This window comes from Carassius carassius, chromosome 37, assembly GCF_963082965.1.
Source record: "Carassius carassius chromosome 37, fCarCar2.1, whole genome shotgun sequence".
Lineage (NCBI taxonomy): Eukaryota > Metazoa > Chordata > Actinopteri > Cypriniformes > Cyprinidae > Carassius > Carassius carassius.
Genome location: NC_081791.1, coordinates 23,757,906 through 23,779,919, shown reverse-complemented (window position 1 = coordinate 23,779,919; position 22,014 = coordinate 23,757,906). Strand labels below are relative to the sequence as shown.

The 22,014-nt window shown below is 37.7% G+C and overlaps 1 protein-coding gene across 7 annotated transcripts; it reads left to right on the top strand.

The window, feature by feature from the left end:
• The first annotated feature begins 308 nt into the window (after positions 1–308).
• Positions 309–21,402, top strand: LOC132118450 (arf-GAP with GTPase, ANK repeat and PH domain-containing protein 2-like). 7 transcript variants are annotated; one of them, XM_059528292.1, is made up of 20 exons: positions 3,444–3,853; positions 4,041–5,340; positions 8,104–8,162; positions 8,526–8,613; positions 8,718–8,803; positions 10,475–10,616; positions 10,703–10,837; positions 10,927–11,042; positions 11,944–12,087; positions 12,880–12,960; positions 13,087–13,191; positions 15,411–15,594; positions 15,685–15,792; positions 16,543–16,680; positions 16,907–16,966; positions 17,203–17,351; positions 18,200–18,290; positions 18,405–18,627; positions 19,523–19,790; positions 20,666–21,402. In XM_059528292.1, the coding sequence occupies exons 2-20, from the start codon at positions 4,329–4,331 to the stop codon at positions 20,870–20,872; spliced, it is 3,396 nt and encodes a 1,131-aa protein (XP_059384275.1). In that variant the 5' UTR covers positions 3,444–3,853; positions 4,041–4,328; the 3' UTR covers positions 20,873–21,402. The 7 variants fall into 7 exon arrangements, with proteins under 7 accessions (XP_059384280.1, XP_059384281.1, XP_059384276.1 ...); XM_059528297.1 differs by lacking the exons at positions 3,444–3,853; positions 4,041–5,340 and adding an exon at positions 309–614; XM_059528293.1 differs by having other exon boundaries at positions 3,443–5,340; positions 15,423–15,594.
• Positions 21,403–22,014: the final 612 nt, after the last annotated feature.

Below are 22,014 nucleotides of genomic sequence, written 5' to 3'. Positions count from 1 at the left end.
AATGTCTGACAAACCTGTTTGTATCATTGGTATCATAATATGTTTTTTTCCCCTCACATCAGTAATGAGGTTTTACCAGTGCAGCTCTAAATCTAAAAATAAACATGAGTATGTCTTTTTCAAACCTTATTTGCAGTTTGAAACCAAAAGTCTTATTATTTTTTGTAACCGTTGCCTTGAATTTACCACAAAATCCTGTTTGCAAGAAAGCAGCCTATGAGATGGTGACACTTTTTAAAATCAGGAAGTGAATTCAGAGAGAAAGAGAGAGAGAGAGAGAGAGAGAGAGGAAATTCATGCAAGCAAAACTACTTCTGCTCTGAGCTGCATACCTAGAGTCTGAACAGCTTTCTGCTTCTGTACGTGACATTGACATGAAAGAATGGGCAGGAAATGCTGATGGGTTACTGGAGAAACTCCATGCATTTTGAGCAGTCACATTGGTCTAAATATGAATAGCACAAATAAAGTTACACACTCAACTGCAATTAGAGCTGAGGTGAGAAGACATGAAAGCTTGCAAAAAACCATAAACAAATTTCTTAAACAGTTGGAGAGGGTTGAGGACCAGCAGCTCAGGACAGGACTAAAGGTCTTTCTACACAGCATTCAAGGTGAGCCTGTTATGTTTATTTTGTCCCCTAAAACACTTGCTGATAGATTCCCGTATATCGTTTTGCGAGGTGTGATGTTGTCTTTAGGGTCTTTAGGGGTCTGGACTTACCAAGACTGACTTGCACGCTGTTCGAGTTTATTCTGATTTCGTATCTAGATCATCCTCAGAAGAAAACAAGTTTACTAATCGTTCATAAGCCCCTTGTGTAAGTTAAAATGCACAATTTGAGAGGAATTAGGCTTTCGACTGCTATTGATTGTTGCTTTTTTTTTTTTGCAGTATTATATTCATTATCTTGAGTTTTGTAATAATGTCATATTATAAAATGTCCCAAATGTATATTTTCGAGAAGGCAGACAGATAAAAAGGAACATAAATGTTTTAACTCTTGTTAAATTGAATTATACATCCAGCGTAGTCTCCAAATGCACATGCTCCTCCATTAGTCTGTGATGATGAACCATTACTACTACAGTCCGGATGTAGAATCAGAATCGTGGATGTTAATTTAAAGAGGCCCAGGTTGAAACATTAGCACCATCTTAGAGACGTCGTCATGCTGGCAAGATGTCGAACACGAAGTGCTTGTCCATTTCCTGTCTGACGCTCTCTTGCTGCCCACGAAAGCCACATCCTCTCCATCTGAGGCACCACCTGTCTATTGAGTGCTACTCTTATACTGAGTATCTGACCTAATTATTTTTAGTTCCACAAGATTACACTCTTTTTTGTTTTGTTTGGGGAAATGTGTTGTCTGATTTGATTTAATCTGGCATCGATCGAGCAGGACATAAAGTTCAGTTATAAACATTTATACATTTATAAACATTTATATACTGTGTTAGCTGTAAGCATTGACGTGTGCATATCTTAAAGTCAGAACATATGGTGTCATTGACTAATGCATCTTTAATATAGTGTTTGATGGTACTTTACTTCCTTCTCGCACTTCCTCTAGTAAGCGTTTTATGCATCCGTCACATTGGCTCAATATGAAGACTTTATGAGCATAATCTCACACCTTATTTTTCTATAAGCCAGAACTTAAATTAAAACAAGATATTTTCAGTACTGTATGTAAAACTTGGCACAGTGATTTTAAGATATTCTGGGTGGTCTCTGAGGTATTTTGGTTGCTTATGATATTTATTCTATCATATAGAAACCATTTTATTGTTTTACCATTTGATCACTTGCAGTAACCAGCATCACTAATGATGTCTCTGCCGAAAACTGCTGAACAGATCAAATCAAATAGTGAAAAAACAAGAGGATGCTCTTTGGATTTGATTTATGTAGCCCACATAGTCATATGATGATTCAAATTATGCTTGGTGGGAATAAAATAAAAGTGAAGGAAACGGTAAAGGGGAAGTCATTGCTGTGGGCTTCTGAGCATAGGGATTTGAGAATAGGACTGACACATTTAAATGTTGCTTACTGCAGGGAGCCAAGAGAGTGGTAAATAGGCAGAGTGACAGTGAACTAGGGAAGAAAGAGAAAGGGGAAAATATATTTATGAGTGTGAGATCTCCAAAACAGAGATGTCTACTGTGAAATTGTATAGTTAGCAGAACAATACTATATATAAACAAAGCAGTGCTTTTTATTTTCATCTCAGTAGGGAAATTTGGGTGAACTGTCCCTTTAAGAGTTTTTTCTAATCCCTAACCCTTAACTATGAGCGATAGTAATAGTGACTAATCCACGAATCAATAAAGAAGCAAATCAATAAAAAGAAAAGAAATTGAGAGACATTCAAACAAATAACTGAATGTCATCTTCCTAAACTGAATTGTGTTCTATATGACATCTGTCTTCATGATAGATAGCAATCAATAGCATATATTATTGATTCGTAAACTCAATACGGCTCTAAATAAAAAGACAACTCCTTCCTCTACAAGATTATTTCTTATAGAATTGCAATGGGGTGATGTCATTTATTTTCTCTCCAGAATTCCAAATAGTCTTGCATAGAACAGCTTTTTTTTTTTTTTTTTTTTACTCTCAGTCACTGAGGCGATATTTCAAAAGGTACACTTTTGTACCATAACGGGTTCATATTAGTATCTTAAAGGTACATATTAGTACCTAAAGTGTACATATTGGTATCTAAATGGTACATATTAGTAACTTTCGAAAGGGTTCTGCATCAGAGACAGCTTTTGTACCTTTTTTCTGATAGTATATTGAATCAATTTGAGTGTAGTATTTACTCAATGTACAATTTAATCAAGCCCACTTGACAAACAGATAAGTCAATAAATTTTTCAATAATATTGCATGCCCTCACATAATCACTTACTCATTCATACACACCTTGGCAAGGACAGTGAGTGCACAGAGCAGGGGGTAAGATATGGAGATAGCAAATGGGAGCCAGAGACTAGATGGAATCAGTGCATGCAGGAGGAGGAGTTTAGCCTCAGAATACCTTGGTAACAAGCAAGCTCAGTGTCTAGGAAAGAAAAGGTGGGGGGACACGGCGGCTCCTGAATCACTGTACTGACTGTGACTGTGATATGTGGCACATTGCTGCCTGATACGGCACTGGTGCAAAATTTGCTTGATTGATGTGTCAGTCTCGATTAGCTTTGCACTTAACCACATATTTGTTTTTTTCTTGTGCGGTTGACTCTCTTTCCCTGTCAGAACCTTTGCAAGCTTTACAGTCTGTCTTTATTCCTCAACACATCACTGATTCTCGCTTTTAAGCAGGAGAGAGTGTGCAAGCGAGAGAAAAGAGAGGGAGAAGACAAGAGAGGGAGGGAGGGAGGGAGGGAGAGCAAGAGGAGGGGGTAGTAGGCTGTGGAAAGCAGGGGCTGGGAGCTGTCTGACTGGTGACAAGGGCAAAGAGAGAGAGAGAGAGAAGCAGGAGATGGAGAGAGCGGGGTATTCCTGCATCGTGCTGTTCTGCGTTGGTTTGAAGAAGACCTTCCACTGGAGAGATCTGATGGACCCTTGTTCATGATACGTGACTCGTCTAAACCTTTGGCGTGAGATGCAGCTTCCTCTCTAGAACGAAGCATGATTGTCATGCATGTCTGCTTTATTGGCATCCCAGACTGCTTGACGCACCGTTCACTGGAGGCTTGATGGATAGACTCTGTATGGGGACACTGGGATCTCTCTCTGTGGACTTGCCATGAACGTTTGCACCGATCCATGTGGCATGTAGACTGACTCCCCAGTTTGACTCTTCTGTCAGCGTCTCCTGCGCATGCCGTGGAGCAGGTTGGTGAAACGATGTGCCTTGATCTGAGGTTACTAGTTCTGCATATCTCCCAGATGTAATTTTACTCTTTGTTGTCCTTGAAGGAATTTTCAGTCCAGTTTCTATCTCGTGTATTGTCATTTTTGCCTTCGAATCTGCCTCTTGTTGAACGTAGTCAATGGAATCACGAGATTGCTTTTCATGCAGGTGTGGAGAGGTGGGCACATGTCTGCATGCTTAAAATAGGTGTGAGAGGACAGCAAAAAGAAGAGAATGAAGTCTGGGAAGAAACATGAAGGTGTGAAAGAGCACAAAGGACATTAGCAACATTTTTTCCCACACTAGGGAACGAGGTCACGGTTCACTTTTTTTTGACATACTTGCCTGAATTGTCTCTTCCTGTGATTTCTTTCTGCTGTGGAAGACATTGAACAAAATCATTTGACTCTTTGAATTGATTTTCTGTCCTTGGACTGTTGAGAAATTCTGGACCACATGAACCGAACCGGGACGTCACAGTCAAAAACCACCTACCTTATCTCCCTCACACTGGTGAAGGTAGAAACCACTGAGGAGAATGAGCTGGAGAGCTCCAGGCCAGCTTTGGGGGGAGCAGTGTACAGTTCTGATGGAGCGAAACATCTTAAGCATGCTGGATCCAATAATGAGGGCCAGGAACAGCAGAAAATGGGTGAGGCTGTTGAGCTGGAAGCTGGAGAATCTGTCAAATTCTCAGTGGAACAGGAAATACTCCAAAGCCCAAGGGAGGACAAGGCACTTTTTGCAGATGGTGTTCATCCCCAAAAATCAATGATCTCACCCTCTACAGAGAATGGAAGAGCCAGAGAATCTACTGGAATGCCTCAAACCTCTTTCCCCCGAGATGTAGCCAGGCATCTTGGTGACATCCCAGTCCGTGCGACCCAGCGGCCTGTGTCTCTCCTTAAAGCTCACAGCGGTGGCCGTGAATTCAAGGAGTCCAGAGAGAACATCCATGCCTCCTCCAAGAGCCTTGACCGAAAGGACAGTCGGACCAGGATCCAGTCCCCAAACAGCCCGACTCCTGGATCTTTTCGGGCATCGTGGGCTGTAAGTGAAGTGAAACCTTGCGATGAAGACCTCAAAGGGGGTGTTGGGATGAAGACGCCCACTGAAGGGGACATCATAGCCATGCGAACCCAAAGCCCTCGAGCTGAGAGATTAAAGGTGGGATCTACATCTCTTCCGACCCCTGTCGCTTTGATTAGCAAGCCTCAACGCAAAGGAAAGAGTCGCACCTTGGACAACAGTGACCTGAACTGTCTGTCTGAGGACCTCCTGAAGTGCAAAGGTGGTCAAATGGTGACAGACTTTAGAACAGCTCAGTCCCAGGGGGCTTCAGCACGTGACCGCAAGATGCTAAGATTTATTAGTGGCATTTTTACCAAGAGCACTCAAGTTGCAACCAGTGCAACCATTGTGACCCCGGTCTATAGCACCATTCAGAGGGAATCCAGTGAGGAAGAAGGTAGGAGAATAAGACTTACTCATCCATACACAACTCAGAAACTCAGATAAGTAGAAGTAGGATTGTTTCACCTTTTGTAAATGAGGACTTCCTTGTATATGGATGTCTGAAATGCATCTAAAAGGATTGTTCACCCCAAAATGGTGCAATTCTGAAAACCAAATTACTTTATTTCTTCTGTGGAACACAAAAGGAGATATTTTAAAAAACATATTTTTATCTATGCAGTGAAAGATTCTAAAACAAGGAAAGGAAGAAAGAAAGACATACAGGTTTGGAATGGTATGAGGACTGATGACACTTTTTATTTTTTATTCAGCTAAAATAGTTGATATATAAGGAGATATATATATATATATATATCATATTGTTTAAGTTCACATTAATTTTAAAAACTGACATGTGGAAGTCTATACACACACATTTAGGCGACTTCTGTTTTTATTAATTCTAATGCCTAGGGATGTAGATTTAAGACACTGAAAGCATCCAAGCCTTTTCTTTATAACCACCCCCTACTGTTTCTGTTTCTGAACTGGAAAAAATGGAATGGGAAACAAATTTGATAATACCCATGCCACAGGCATCATAATTTTGCCCAACATCCTAATCCCATCTTTGATGTTCCACCCACTTCTTGTATTCTGATCTCATTCTTTCACGGCAGCTTCAATCCTGTCATCACCAGCCTGGTTTAATTTCAAACCATATCCAGCCATGAATTTTAGTGCTCTAAACTGTAGGTGAAGCATTGGTTTTAGGCGCAGGCATTATCTGAATCCACAGGAAGCTGGATGAATAAGCTTCACTTTTGCCACATGCATTTCAAACCCACCCGAGCAAAGTAAACTGGTTTTGCTTCTAATGTTGCAGACATGTCTTCAACTCATTTATATGCAGAGCTTGTTTAACAAATGACTAATTTCAAACAACGTCTATATTTCTCAACAATATTTGATAATTAGGCTCCTCATTTGATAAGGTAGAATTGGTAATTGCTCAATTGCACAACTCAGTATAGGGGTGTGTGGTCTAAATCCTACAAGCAAAAGGTCTGATGTGTCTGTCCACACAACGCATGCGCACACAAAATATTTACGTATGCGTTCTCCGACTAAACTGAAGCAGCGGCTGGAAGTGTGGTCGTCATGGCAACAGGGAGGGCTGAGAGAGTTGCCTGTTGTGTGGCTGCGTTATGCCAGGGAGCGAGCCACAGATGAAATGAATGGGAGTGAGGGTATGCTAGGAGGGGTCCTTTTGAAAACGAGAGAGACCAGCTTTAGAATTTGACACATAGAGAGTCCGTTTAGATGGAGGGGGTGGCATGTGGTATATTGCACATAAGGATCGCACTGTCTAACCGCACTGGCTTGACTCCTGATGTGCCCTGCCGTACAATGACCTCATAGAACTGCGCTGAATTCGGAGGGGGTTAAACCTCTTCCGATGTGTCGTGAGTGGCGCGTGAGAGAGGAAACTGCAAACGACACGAGTGCCAACTCAGAGCGTAAGCTGTGAACAAGGGTGTATCGCACCGAACAAAAGCATCTCATCCACCACTTGATGCACCCACAGCTGTGAAGGCACACAAAAAAATTCGGTGACATTCCCGACTATCACTGCTGGTGAAAAATAGTGAGCGTGTGCTAAGATTTCCAATATAAAGCAGAGAGGGGTGTGGGAGTTCCATGCTCGCTGCTGCACAGATACACCTGCAGTCCTTCACGCCCTGTGAATTTTCAGAGATTTATAACACCTCCAGATGAACCATCATCCGAGGCTACGGTGTAATCAAAATGCACTTCGATGCAGCATAGAAATGTGCAACAGAAGGGCAACGCCTGATCTGTGTTTAAATGGACACAGATTTGTGTTGGAATCAGAACGCTGTCTTGGGCCTGACCTGACTTTGATAGTCACGAAAAATAATGTGGTTAGACGTGACGTGACAAGGTCATTAATCCTGCTGCTCAGTGAGTGTTGTGATCACCGTGTAATTATAAAATCGTGTCAAACTCGCTGTTCCTGTAAGTGAGTTATCTGAAGTTTCACGTCACTGACATTAAGGGTCAGAACGAGGGGATTTAAACCTTAAATCGATGTGAGAGATCTTTTTTGGAAAACAGAAATGCATAATATTCATAAACCAGCACATATCCCATTCCATTTTCTGTTATATGATTCATTCATCTATTTTTCTGTTGTGCTTTTATTATTGCTTGCTAAGCACCTCCAATGCAGACCAGAATATGACCAAATATAGAACCCTAAATTGATCTGCACTTGGATATGAGACTCGTCTTGTTCACCTTCTTTTTGTCATTGGTTTAATACCATGACAGTGGAACACCTTTTGAGATATCAAAAATCTGTTTCAATGTTTTGGTGTAATGTTGACTTAGTTTGGTGATGATCACATGAATGTTCAAAAAAATTATCCAAATTCAATCCAAAATAGCCTATTTCCTGTTGGGCAGAGCTAATGATTATAGTATAGAAAGTTGTCTGGCTTCATGACAATGAGTTGCTGCAGGTAAAACTAACCCCAATACTTTAGTCAAATGGGGTCACCTTTTTAAATATAGAATATACAACTTGGAGACAGATGTTTTTTTACTTTGGAAACCCCCCAAAACCACTTAGAAACTACATTGCAACACAAGCCTCTCAAACACACTGCATTGTCATAGCATAGGGAAGAGGTGTTTTTGTCATTGATTTGAAATTATGACTTAACTTTGACTTGTTTTTTGTTTTTTTCAGCATCATGTGCCAATAGCCAGGAATGGACCCTAACTCGTGCTATTCCAGAACTGCGATTGGTGAGAAAAACACTTATTTATCTTAAGCATAAAAACAACCATTATAGGCATACATCTATGAAAACAATATTTCAGTTGGTTAAGTGCACTAAAAATATTTATTTTTAATTTTAGTCATATTGTTGAGTTGCCTCTAGGGGGAAAAAAAATCTAATTAGATCTCTTTCAAATCCAAAATGTTTCTTCTAAACACCAACAAAGTTAAAAGAGGATAACAGGAGACTTTTGCTTAAATCCTGCTTATGCTTCTCGTGAGAAAAGACCCTAGTAGTCTTAAATGTGTCCTCAGGAGTTTCAGATGAGATCTAAACAATGTCATTTTTGTTTTGTGGCGTAAGAATATTATGTTTCTGCCGCATTCAGGTGGTTCTTGGTAGCCTTCGCAGTGGAAAAACTGCTTTGGTAAACAGATTCATCACAGGAAGTTATCTTCCACTTGAGTCGCATGAGGGTGAGAACTTGCTATGAGTGCTATGAGGACTGTCATTTTAACCGTTTAGGTGCATTATTGTTATCTTATCTTTCACTTTTTTTTCTTTTTTTCTTCTCTGGAAGGTGGAAGGTATAAAAAAGAGGTGCTGGTGGAGGGACAGAATCATTTACTGCTGATCCGAGAGGAATCTGGCCCACCAAGTGCACAGGTGTGTTCATTTCTGCAAAGTACACTTCAGACAGAAACACAGGATGCAAGACAGTAAATATATGGCTAAATTAGCATCTTACTCTTTTTTTATACTTAACAGTAGTGTGGCGGTAACAAACCACCAGCAAGTTGTCTGGCCCATTAAACCAGATGCGTTTAACTAGAAACTGAAGAAGAATTTTTGCAATTACGTAACAGCAAATATAGGAAATATTAAGAATTCTGCATTCTTATGTTTTGTTATGAATTGCTTCTGACATATTTTGAATGCCCAAAATTGAGTTTGCGTAACAAGAAATATTTGCATGTACATATTCATGTAGAGTATATTTTGGGGCCTTAAAATGTCTAAAGATGAAAACTCACAAGTTTAAAACAGATAAACTTTTACTTGCATTCAAAAGTTTGGATTCAGTAACTTAAAAAAAAGTTTTTCAAAGACGTCAGATTCATCAAGGCTGCATTTATTTAATCAAAAATAAAGTAAAAACAGTAATATTGTAGAACACTATTACAAGTGAAAATAAACAGTTTTTGTATTTGAATATATTTTAAAATGTGAATTATTCCTGTGATTCCAATAAAATTGAAAATTAAAAATGAATTTTCAGCATTATTACTCCAGTCTTCAGTGTCACATGATTGTTCAGAAATTATTCTAATATGTGACCCTGAAGCAAAAAAAAAGTCTTAAGTCGCTGGGGTATATTTTTAGTAATAGCCAAAAAAACATTGTATGGGTCAAAATTATAGATTTTTCTTTTATGCCAAAAATCATTAGGATATTAAATAAAGATCATGTTTCGTGAAGATATTTTGTAAATTTCCTACCATAAATATATCAAAACTTAATTTTTGATTAGTAATATGCATGCTAAGAATTCATTTGGACAAACTCAAAGTTTTTTTTGCATCCTCATATTCCAGATTGTATCTCAGCCAAATAATGTCTGATCCTAATAAAAAACTAAAAAAACTAAAGCTTATTTATTCAACTTTCAGATGATGTATAAATCTCAATTTCGAAAAATGGACACTTAAGAATGGTTTTGTGGTCTAGGGTCACATATGCTGATTTGCTGCTCAAGTAACATATCTTATTATTGTCAACTTTGAAAACAGCTGCTTAATCTTTTTTGTAGAAACTTTTATAAAAATTTTTTTTATAAATTCTGGATTCTTTAATGACCTCAGACTTTTGAACAGTAGTGTTCTCTGCTTTAAAGGAATAGTTCACCCCAAAATATCTGCTGAAAATTCCCTCACCCTTAAACCATCCAATATGTAGAGGATTTTGTTCATCTTCGTCAGAACAGATTTGGAGATATTTAGCATTAGATCTCTTGTTCACCAAAGGGTCCTCTTGTAGTGAATGGGTGCCGTCAGCAAAAGAGTCCAAAAGCCTGATATTAAAAACATCACAATAATCCACAAGTAATCCACATGACTGCAGTCCATCAATTAACATCGTGCGAACCAAAATTCTACACGTTTATAAGAAACAAATCCATCATTAAGGCTTTTAAACTTTAAACCATAACTTCTGGCTATAACGAATGCTACATTTCTCCAAATCTGAGGGTGATTAACTTTCAGTAAATTTTCCTTTTTATTCCTTAAAAAGCTATTCCCTTTTTCCATCTTTTTCATTCCTAATTTGTGATTGTAGATCTGCAACTGGCTGGATGGCGTCATCCTAGTTTTTAGTCTGGAAAATGAAGCAAGTTTCCAGGAAGTGTACAAGAACTACAGTGAGCTAAGCGCACATCGTAACATAGCAGAAATCCCTATTATAGCAGTTGGAACGCAAGGTAAGAGCTTTTGTCTTGGTTTCGGGGTGATACATTGAGCGATATGACATTACGTACAAACTCTATATTTGTCTTTATTCCTGCAGATAAGATTAGTAGCACTAATGCCCGTGTGATTGAGGACAAGAGAGTCCAGCAGCTATGTATAGATGTGCGTCGCTGCACTTATTTTGAGACCTGTGCCACATATGGTCTTAACGTGGACAGAGTATTTAATGAAAGTGAGTTTCATCTCAAAATAGGGCTAAAATGGCCCAATTCTCTTGAACAGGATGCAAGTGTTGATTGGACAATCTTGTTTCCCACTTAGTGACTCACAAGATTGTCGCTGCCAAGAAGCAAGCCGCCCTTCTGGCCTCCTGTAAATCTCTCCCAAACTCTCCGAGTCACTCAGGGGCCTCGACTCCAGTGTCAGGGCCCGGACAGGTATCTCAGGCCTCATGAGTCTGTCTGATGCTTGGACGAATCTCATGAAAGATGTCAAAAATGTCTGGGTCTCTTTCTCCTTTCTTTCAGTTCTAAATGTGGGGGAATACATTCTAGTTGTCAAAAAATATGTAAATGTAAAACAAATGTAAATAATAAATTAAATCATACACTTAAATTTATGTAATGAATTATATTTATATAGATATAGTAGATATAGATATAGATATAGATATAGATATAGATATAGATATATATATAGATATAGATATAGATATATATATAGATATAGATATATATATAGATAGATAGATAGATAGATAGATAGATAGATAGATAGATAGATAGATAGATAGATAGATAGATAGATAGATAGATAGATATCTTAAACATAAGTTAATATTTTCTGTTACATTTATTTATTTCTTTTTTAAATATGACCTTTCTTTGTGAGATTGACACTTTATTATAATTTTTGTGAAGTATTTTAATTAATTTGCAAATTTGCTTTGACAAAATGTTCTGATCAGATTCATTAAATATTATTTGCTTAATTATATATGCTATGCTGAAAATCAGATATTTAGTCACAGTTTGGCTGAATTTTCGTTCATTGCTATGGTATGATAATTGTACTCATTTTAATTACATAATAATAATAATTCAAATAACTTTCTTGGACAAGAAATTAAAGTTATATTCTATTATAGATCGATTATAAATTATGACACTTTTAAGTGTATTCAATTAAATTTTCAGACCAATGCATTGCACAATTTTACACTCCTGTTGTTGAGTTTTTTACTGTTTTGTGTGATTGTGAAACTTTTCTTGTCTCCATCAACATTCACCATTACAACTTCTGTCTTATTCTTGTCTCCATCCCATCATCCTCTCTTAGGCCAGTAATGGGGGTCAGAGTAGTGATTACCCCTCCTCTTTGCCTTCTACCCCTGTGATAAGTCACAAAGACATACGGGGTGGGGCAAGTGGAGACGGGGGCTCGCAAAGAATTCTTCCCCGACGACGGACATCTTTATTTGCGGTTAGTTCTTTGAGCTAATTACAAGGAGTATCAAATCTTGCTGTCTCATGTATGATCTGTTTAGGTTTAGTTTTCTGTGTTTCCGTTCTCCTGTTTTTTTTTCATGGTTTTTGATTGATTAGCTCCACACCGGTTTCAGTTCTCCCAATTAGGTTTCTAGTATTTAAGTTCTGTGTTTTGCTTTGGTCCTTTGTCTGCTATTATTTTGGTCTACATGTTGTGCTACCCCAGCTCGATTCCTTGTGTTTGCTTAGTGGGTTATAATAAAAGATTGTTATTGGCCTAGTCCTGCATCGCGTGCCTTAAATGGGAGAACTGAAACAGGTGTGGAGCTAATTAATCAAAAACCACTGAAAAAAACCAGGCAGGAGAACGGAAACACAGAAAACTAAACCAAAACAGATCATACGTGTGACACTTGCCAGGTAGATTTTGTGCAACACCAGTGAATCTGTACAGAAAATTGGATATACTATCTTTCATATTTTAAAATACAATTGGACTTAAATTTGAATGATATATCAGAGGTGATTAATGTCATTTTTAAAGTTGAATGGGAAACCTGTTCAAAAACAGTCATTGGTTTCTTTTTGGTGCAGAAATTTCACACATCACCTTTAAATGCTTTACAATAAAGCAGAACCATGACTATATCTTTAGTCCTAGTTTCTGTATGTGAACTCTCGTTGTCACTCTGAAATTCACCTCATCTCATGAGTCACATCTGTTTCCTTCCTTTGTGTTTCACCTTCCTCTCATCTGTACTTTATTTAACTATGTCTATTATTTAAGAACCGTCGCGGGAGTGACTCTGAAAAAAGAGCTTCTGATAGCAGAAGTGACACGAGCAGTCGATCAGTTCCTATTAAACAGGTATGTGTAAGATGTCAGCACTGACTTCTGTGCAGACCCAGAAAGTTTTTGGACGTGTAGAAGACACTTTAAAATGTCTGAATCTCATTGCATTCTGAAAAAACATTAATGCATTTTCTATATTAGGGGACTTTGTGGAAACGCAGTGAACGCTCTTTAAATAAGGAGTGGAAGAAGAAGTATGTGACGCTGTCAAACAACGGCATGCTTATGTATCATTCAAATATAAATGTGAGTAAGGCTGCTTTGCAGTTCATATGGTTTTCTGTTTACAGAGCACTAAATGCTTCCTGTACGCTTCCGTTTTTATAATCACTTTTTTTTTTAGCTTTATTAGTTGCATGTAGTGTGTTTTTTTCTATTTAAATTATTTATTATTAAATGTTATTATTTCATATTTTTTAATAATTATTTAATATTATTATTATTATATTATAAATTTTTATTTCAGTTTTAGTCATTACATCAAGTTGAACTGCCTTAAAAAGTGAAATGGAAAATATTCTATAATATATTACTATTCTATTATTATTCTACAACCCGAATTCCGGAAAAGTTGGGACGTTTTTTAAATTTTAATAAAATGAAAACTAAAGGAATTTCAAATCACATGAGCCAATATTTTATTCACAATAGAACATAGATAACATAGCAAATGTTTAAACTGAGAAATTTTACACTTTTATCCACTTAATTAGCTCATTTAAAATTTAATGCCTGCTACAGGTCTCAAAAAAGTTGGCACGGGGGCAACAAATGGCTAAAAAAGCAAGCAGTTTTGAAAAGATTCAGCTGGGAGAACATCTAGTGATTAATTAAGTTAATTGATATCAGCTCTGTAACATGATTAGCTATAAAAGCTTTGTCTTAGAGAAGCAGAGTCTCTCAGAAGTAAAGATGGGCAGAGGCTCTCCAATCTGTGAAAGACTGCGTAAAAAAATTGTGGAAAACTTTAAAAACAATGTTCCTCAACGTCAAATTGCAAAGGCTTTGCAAATCTCATCATCTACAGTGCATAACATCATCAAAAGAGAAACTGGAGAAATCTCTGTGCGTAAGGGACAAGGCCGGAGACCTTTATTGGATGCCCATGGTCTTCGGGCTCTCAGACGACACTGCATCACTCATCGGCATGATTGTGTCAATGACATTACTAAATGGGCCCAGGAATACTTTCAGAAACCACTGTCGGTAAACACAATCCGCCGTGCCATCAGCAGATGCCAACTAAAGCTCTATCATGCAAAAAGGAAGCCATATGTGAACATGGTCCAGAAGCGCGTCGTGTCCTGTGGGCCAAGGCTCATTTAAAATGGACTATTTCAAAGTGGAATAGTGTTTTATGGTCAGACGAGTCCAAATTTGACATTCTTGTTGGAAATCACGGACGCCGTGTCCTCCGGGCTAAAGAGGAGGGAGACCTTCCAGCATGTTATCAGCGTTCAGTTCAAAAGCCAGCATCTCTGATGGTATGGGGGTGCATAAGTGCATATGGTATGGGCAGCTTGCATGTTTTGGAAAGCTCTGTGAATGCTGAAAGGTATATAAAGGTTTTAGAGCAACATATGCTTCCCTCCAAACAACGTCTATTTCAGGGAAGGCCTTGTTTATTTCAGCAGGACAATGCAAAACCACATACTGCAGCTATAACAACAGCATGGCTTCGTCGTAGAAGAGTCCGGGTGCTAACCTGGCCTGCCTGCAGTCCAGATCTTTCACCTATAGAGAACATTTGGCGCATCATTAAACAAAAAATACGTCAAAGACGACCACGAACTCTTCAGCAGCTGGAAATCTATATAAGGCAAGAATGGGACCAAATTCCAACAGCAAAACTCCAGCAACTCATAGCCTCAATGCCCAGACGTCTTCAAACTGTTTTGAAAAGAAAAGGAGATGCTACACCATGGTAAACATGCCCCGTCCCAACTATTTTGAGACCTGTAGCAGAAATCAAAATTGAAATGAGCTCATTTTGTGCATAAAATTGTAAACTTTCCCAGTTTAAACATTTGCTATGTTATCTATGTTCTATTGTGAATAAAATATTGGCTCATGTGATTTGAAAGTCTTTTAGTTTTCATTTTATTAAAATTTAAAAAACGTCCCAACTTTTCTGGAATTCGGGTTGTATTATAGAAATCTAATTATAAAAAATATAATATATATAATTATATTTTGGGTGTGGATTTATTTTGGTTGTAATCGTTACACTCCAGAAAATGTTATGAAATATTACTCTGGTGACCTATGTGTTTTTTTTTTTTGTTGTTTGTTTTTTTTTTTTTTAAGATCAATGGTACTTGCATCATTTTGCATTATAGTATTTATAAAACCATTTCAAAACCCAAAGCTTTTATGTTGTGCTATTTTTGGCTGTAGAAAAGAACCAGTGTATTTTAGATTGTGTAACTAATGCTCAAAGTACATATGTATTTTGCTGATTGTAGGAGTTTTTGCAGAATGCTCAAGGTAAGGAGATGGACTTATTGCGAGTTACAGTGAAGGTGCCAGGAAAGCGTCTTCATCGCGCAGCTACTCCCGGTGGACCGTCCCCTGGCCCTACTCTCGTCCCTGCGCCTGGTGTAAATGGACTCAGTAAAGACAAGCAGTCATCCGAAGGGGGAGCTACATGTAAATGAAAAACGTTTTCTCTCTCTCTACTCAATCACAAATACAGCAATTTGAAAGATTTCTCAATGCCATGATTTTTTTTTTTCTTAGCAAATCTTCTGACTGTGGAAGAGGCGTCAAGAAGTGGTTTGTCCTTTCATAATGATCAGAAGGTGAAACGTTGCCCGTCATCTGTGTCTAATAAAGGCTTCAGTGTGGGTACGTAAATATTTTGTTTATGGTTTCTACTCATTCTTTCTGTAACAGTGTTGAAGAATAACTAGTTAAATGAATGAAAATCTGCATGGGTTTCTTTCTGATGTTTAGAAGAATGCTGGTAATTAAATAGTAGGTCCCCTTTGACTTACACAGTATTTCTTTCCCTAATATGGAAGTCAATAGGGACCAACAACTGTTTGGTTCTTCAAAATATCTTCTCTTGTGTTTAACTTAAGAAAGAAATGTATACAGGTCAGACATGAGGGTAAGTAAATGACTTTGGGTGAACTATTCCTTTAAAAGTAGCTACTAACTGGACAATGACAGTAGCTCATCAGCACTTTATTTCCAACATTTCAGTTGTTGGTTCATATATTCAGATCTATTCATTTAAATATTTTAATTAAATATTAATTAAATATTTAGTTAAATACAGAGGTTGATGACTGCCAGCATTAGTTTTATTAGTTATATTCAGTGTTAATGTGTGTGTTTGATACTGTTAATACTGTTGATACTGTTAATGTGATTTATTACCAAAAAAAGTGAAATATACCCTTATGAATAAAATTATATATTTTTTTTATAAAATGCTATTGTATTAATGTTATTATAATTACAAATGCTCAATATAATTAATACAAATGTGATTTTATTTTAGGTGTGGACTAATCATTAGAATGGTTACAAACCTTATGCAGGAAATGTTTTGAAATTTCTGGCATCTTTTTTGTATCATCTTCTTAACAGACTCGAGTATTGAGGGGGCTACAAGCCCTCCTTTAGGAAAAGACCAGATCCTGTCTTCTCCAATGACTGACAGGAAGAAGAAAAAACGAAACAGAAGTATTAACTTGAAAGGAGACGCAGCGGCTGGGCAGGCTGAGGGTAAGAGATCAGATTTATCAAAGATTACCAGACACCACAATGATTCAGTTTCACTGATAAAGCAATCGTTATTAGTACTATGGTGAAAATGCTTTGCTCTCTTTTCCAATGTGGGCCTGATTAATTGCTTCCTTTAAGGTCCTTTTGCTTTTTTCTTTCCTCTGTCTTTTCTTCCTTTCTTTCCTCTTATCCTCTGCCGCCCTGGACTAATTTCTTGCACCGCAAGCCAAGCGCAAAATGTGGAAATTAAAAAGCTTTGGTAGCTTGAGAAATATTAACAAAACAGGTAATGTGAATGTATGAAACGAGTGGCTGAGCTGACTCCGTCTTGCAGTATGTGTCCATGTCCATCTCTTGTCACATCATTAGATTACAGCAAATGGGTCTGAGTGTTTCTGTCCATGTTCCTGTCTCTCTCAAACACATAATTATACTGAGACGATAAATTAGGCCGAGGACACAATGGGTGTTTTCATTGATCCCTTCCTCTCGTGTAAATAACTGTTGCTCTCGCCCAAACAGAAGAGGAGAGCGCAGACTTCATCATCATATCCAGCACAGGACAGAGCTGGCATTTCGAAGCCCAAAGTCAAGAGGACAGGGACGCCTGGGTTCAGGCCATCGAAAGCCAGATCCTTGCAAGTCTACAGAGCTGTGAGAGCAGAAATAAGGTAAGGAGGGCAATAAAAATGTATCTGATATTTATCGGCCTGACAAAAATTTGCTGCATAAACGTTTATAAGCTTTTGAGAACACTTATGTGCAATATGAATCAAAAGGTCCATGAACTTTTTTTATGGTCAGTATATCTGTATAAAGGAATAGTTAACCCTAAAATGATCATTTGGGGAAGATGTACTCACCCTCAAGTTATCCAAGATGTACATGAGCTTTTTTCATTTGGAGAAATATTGCATTGCATCACTTGTTCACCAGTGGATCCTCTGCAGTGAATGGGTGCCGTCAGAATGAAAGTCTAATCAGCTGATAAAAACATCACAGTAATCCAAAGTAATCCACACGACTGCAGTCCATTAGAACTGTTTTCGCTTGTGAACAGTGCTTGAATTTTTCTCTCCTGATTCGATGACTTTTTCACCAGAGAAAAATTAGTTTCTTACAAACACTAAGCTTTTCACTTCATAAGACATTCATTGATGGACTGGAGTTGTGTGGATTGCTTTTATCAGCTGTTTAGACTCTCATTCTGACGGCACTCATTCACATCCATTGGTGAGCAAGTGATGTAATGCTACATTTCTACAAATCTGTTCTAACGAGGAAACAAACTTCTCTACATCTTGGATTGCCTGAAGTTGAGTAAATTTTCTGCATATTTTTTGTTTGAAGAATTTTTTTAACAGTTTCAAATAAAAGGGCAATCATTTGTTCATTTGATTTGTTTCCGAACCAAAAATGACGCCGATTCATCCTACATGCATAAATCATGTTAGGCTATACATATAAACAGATTGCCCTGTAATATTACAAAAAATTAGACTTACTTTTCGACTCTCAGGCTCGGAGGAACAGCCAAAGTGAAGCTGTTGCCCTGCAGGCCATTCGAAATGCCAAAGGGAACGACCTCTGTGTGGACTGTGGTGCACCAAGTAAGTGCTGTCCTGAAATAATGCCTTGTATTGAAAATGTAAACAACAAAAAGTACTGTATGTTGAGATCTCTGTCATTGTTCAGTATTTGAAAAAATGATGGTCTCGTTGCAGATCCAACATGGGCGAGTCTTAATCTTGGTGCTTTAATCTGCATCGAGTGTTCGGGGATACACCGGAACCTGGGGACGCACCTGTCCCGCGTGCGCTCACTAGACCTGGACGACTGGCCCAGTGAACTCACAAAAGTGCTTTCGGCTATAGGCAACCATACGGCCAACAACATTTGGGAGACCTGCACCCAAGGGCGCCAAAAGTTAACACCTGAGGCAACAAGGTTAGCTCACTAAATGTAAAGAAATGTCATAGTGGACAGTGGTTCAGTCATTTTTGGTTTACAGAGGCACAAAGAAGAGCAGAAAGAAATGAAGCATGCACAGCTAAATAAAACACACATATGCTGCAAATTTTGCCTGTTAAAACAAAATAAATAAATAAATGCATGCACTGCAAAGATTTGGGGTTGGTAAGATTTTTTTCAATATTTTTGAATGAAGTCTTCTATACCCACCAAAATGGCAATATTGTGAAATATTATCACAGTTTAATATAACTGTTTTCTATTTTAATATATTTTAAAAAACAATTTATTCCTGTGATGCAAAGTTGAATTTTCAACATCATTACTCCAGTCTTCAGTGTCGCATGATCCTTCAGAAATCATTCAAATATGCTGATTTGCTGCTCAAGAAAAACACTTGTGCTGGTTCTGTTTATAATATTTTATCATATTTTTGTGGAACCCCTTATACATTTTTAAGGACACTTTCAGTAGAAGGTTGAATAGAAGCATCACAAGAAATATTTTGCAATGTTAGAATCTATCTACTGTCACTTTTGATCAATTTAATTGTCTAATAAAAGTATTAATTTCTTGAAAATATCCTAATGACCAGAAATTGTGCATTCTGCTTGAAGAAAGTTTACAAACCTCCTAATGGCAGAAGAAACACTTACATTCAAAATATATTTTCTGAAAATAACAAATTTGCTTCTTAATGCATAAACCTATGTTTTAAGATGATGATTTTGAAATAGATTTTTTGCAGCATTAACCAAAAACATACAAAATTGCAATCATGAAGTCTTCACCATGACAGTGTAAAGAGATAATGGCTAATGCAGTTAGCCACTATGATAACAATTTGGCCTTTGCTTTGTGTTTGTCTCAGAGAGCAGAGAGAGTCGTGGATCCGTGCCAAATATGAACAGCGGGCATTTGTGACGCCCTTGCCGGCTCAGTGTTCAGAGGACACAATGTCGACTTGGTTGCTTAAAGCAGTAATCGACAGAGACCTTCTCAGACTTCTGCTGCTCCTCGCACACAGCACCAAGGAAGTGATCAACGTCCCACCAGAGGGAGCAGCACAGCAGCAGCACAGCGCTTTACATGCGGCCTGCCAGCTGGGCGATGTGGTCATGACGCAGCTGCTGGTCTGGGTGAGTTATTAAGCCTGTTTCTTTGAGTTAAAGGAATAGTTCACCCAAAAATGGAAATTGGCTGAAAATGTCCTCACCCTCAAACCATCCAAGATGTAGATGAGCTTGTTTCTTCGTAAGAACAGACTTGGAGAAATGCTCAGCAATGGATCCTCTGCAATGAATGGGTGCCGTCAGAATGAGAGTCCTGATAACAACATCACAATAATCCACAAGTAATCCACACCACTCCAGTCCATTTGTTCAAGTTTTGTGAAGAAAAAATCTGCATGTTTGTAAGAAACAAATCAATCATCAAGGCTTTTTAACTTTAAACCATTGCTTCCGGCTAAAATATGAATCCATAATAATGCATAATAGTCCTCTCACATCAAAATCCACCAAAATATTTGTTTTGAACTGTTCTGGACTGTTTTTGTTTGTAAACTGTGCTTCATCTGTTCATATTTTACTCCTGATCCAGATAAGATGACTCTTTCACTAGAGAAAGCAATAATACGGATAAAGGACAATGTTTTAGATAAAAATAAAAACGTCTTGATGGATTTTTCACACGCACGTAGCTTTTCACTTTACAAGGTCTTAAGTGATGGAATGGAGTGTGGATTTCTTGTGATGTTTTTATCAGCTGTTTGGACTCTCATTCTGACGGCACCCATTCACTGCAAAGGATCCATTTGAGAGCAAGTGATTTAATGCAAAATATCTCAGAATCTGTTCAGATGAAGAAACACATTCATCTACATCTTGGATGGCCTGAGGTTGAGTAAATTTTCTTTTTGGGTGAATCATTCCTTTAACTCTTGCACTTTCAGGATTGCATTGTTTGCACATTTCTAATGTTTGTGTTTTTTTTGCTTAATTGTTCTCAACAGTATGGCAGTGATGTGAAGTCAAAGGATCCGCAAGGTAGAACCGCACTGACGTTGGCACGCCAAGCCGGCAGCAAAGAGTGTGCTGAGATTCTTCTCCAACACGGCTGCCCCAGTGAGACGTCGCCCACCTCCCCGACACCCGTTCTGTCCCGCAAAAGTAGCATCACCAGTGTTGGACGTGTCAATTCCAGGAGGAGGGTCTCGTAACCCATGAACATTCATGATCATATAAACATTTTCTCCAGGACCATTTTTATTTCTTCAGACAGAGTTGTGTGTTCTGTGTGTCTGTGAATTCACCAACAATGCTGTATTTATATACTGTATGTTTATCCCTGTGGATTCCTCAGAAAAGGGAAAAAGTCAAAAGAAAAGAAGAAACTCTTAACTGTCCAGATTAGAACAGGCTTAGAATGACAGCTACACAATTTCCAACATGCCTTTTTCAGAAAATGCAAACCGTTAACAGCTACAAAGCAATATTATTAATAATATGCTGATTAATATTCTGTAAAATAGATTCATTACAAGATCAAAAGTAGCTTGAGAGTTTCCCAAAGCAATCTGAGGGAATGTATTTACCGTTATGACTGTCATCGTTCTTTAAAATAGACATCATGGCTGGGAGTAATGTAATGTAAGAACATGTTTATATTCAGAAGAAATAGTATTTGTCATTGTGCATCATTTCTAAAAAGTATAGACAATAAACTCTGATCTTCAACCTCTCTTTGGCACTGCTTGTTAAGTCTCCATCTTTTTTGAACAAACCCCCAATCATTCTACATTTTATTGCTTCAAAACTTCACTATCATCGAAGGCCTTTTTATTTTCAGAAAAATCATCTGGTTAAAAATATACATTTTGCTATCATACTGTATGTGTAAACACAAATGTCAAGTGACAGAATAACATGACTTTTATATATTGTGCATTCAAATATTCTTATTGTTTTATAAACTCAAAATGCATGTAAATGCAAGACTGCCTAATGTTTATTGGCCTTAGTATCTCATATTTGCATTTTGCATTCATGAATACATTCGATAATAGTCAACGACGTGGGTTTGCTTAGCTGCACCTAATTTTCCAATATCTAGCCTATTTTCCAATATGATTTAAAAAATTGTAATGTAATTTGTTTCAAGCAAGAAGTCACGATTCCTGAACAAAAAACCTTAAACATTAAACCACTTATTCTTGAGAATTGGGATAAAACAGGGTGCAATATTGAAAAAATTAAACTATATTTGTGTATCTTATACATGTATATACTAAGCTACTGAGCTATGCTTTGATTCAAGCTCCCTTTCTCTTTTTTTTATCAAAATGTGCTTCTTACCTTGGAC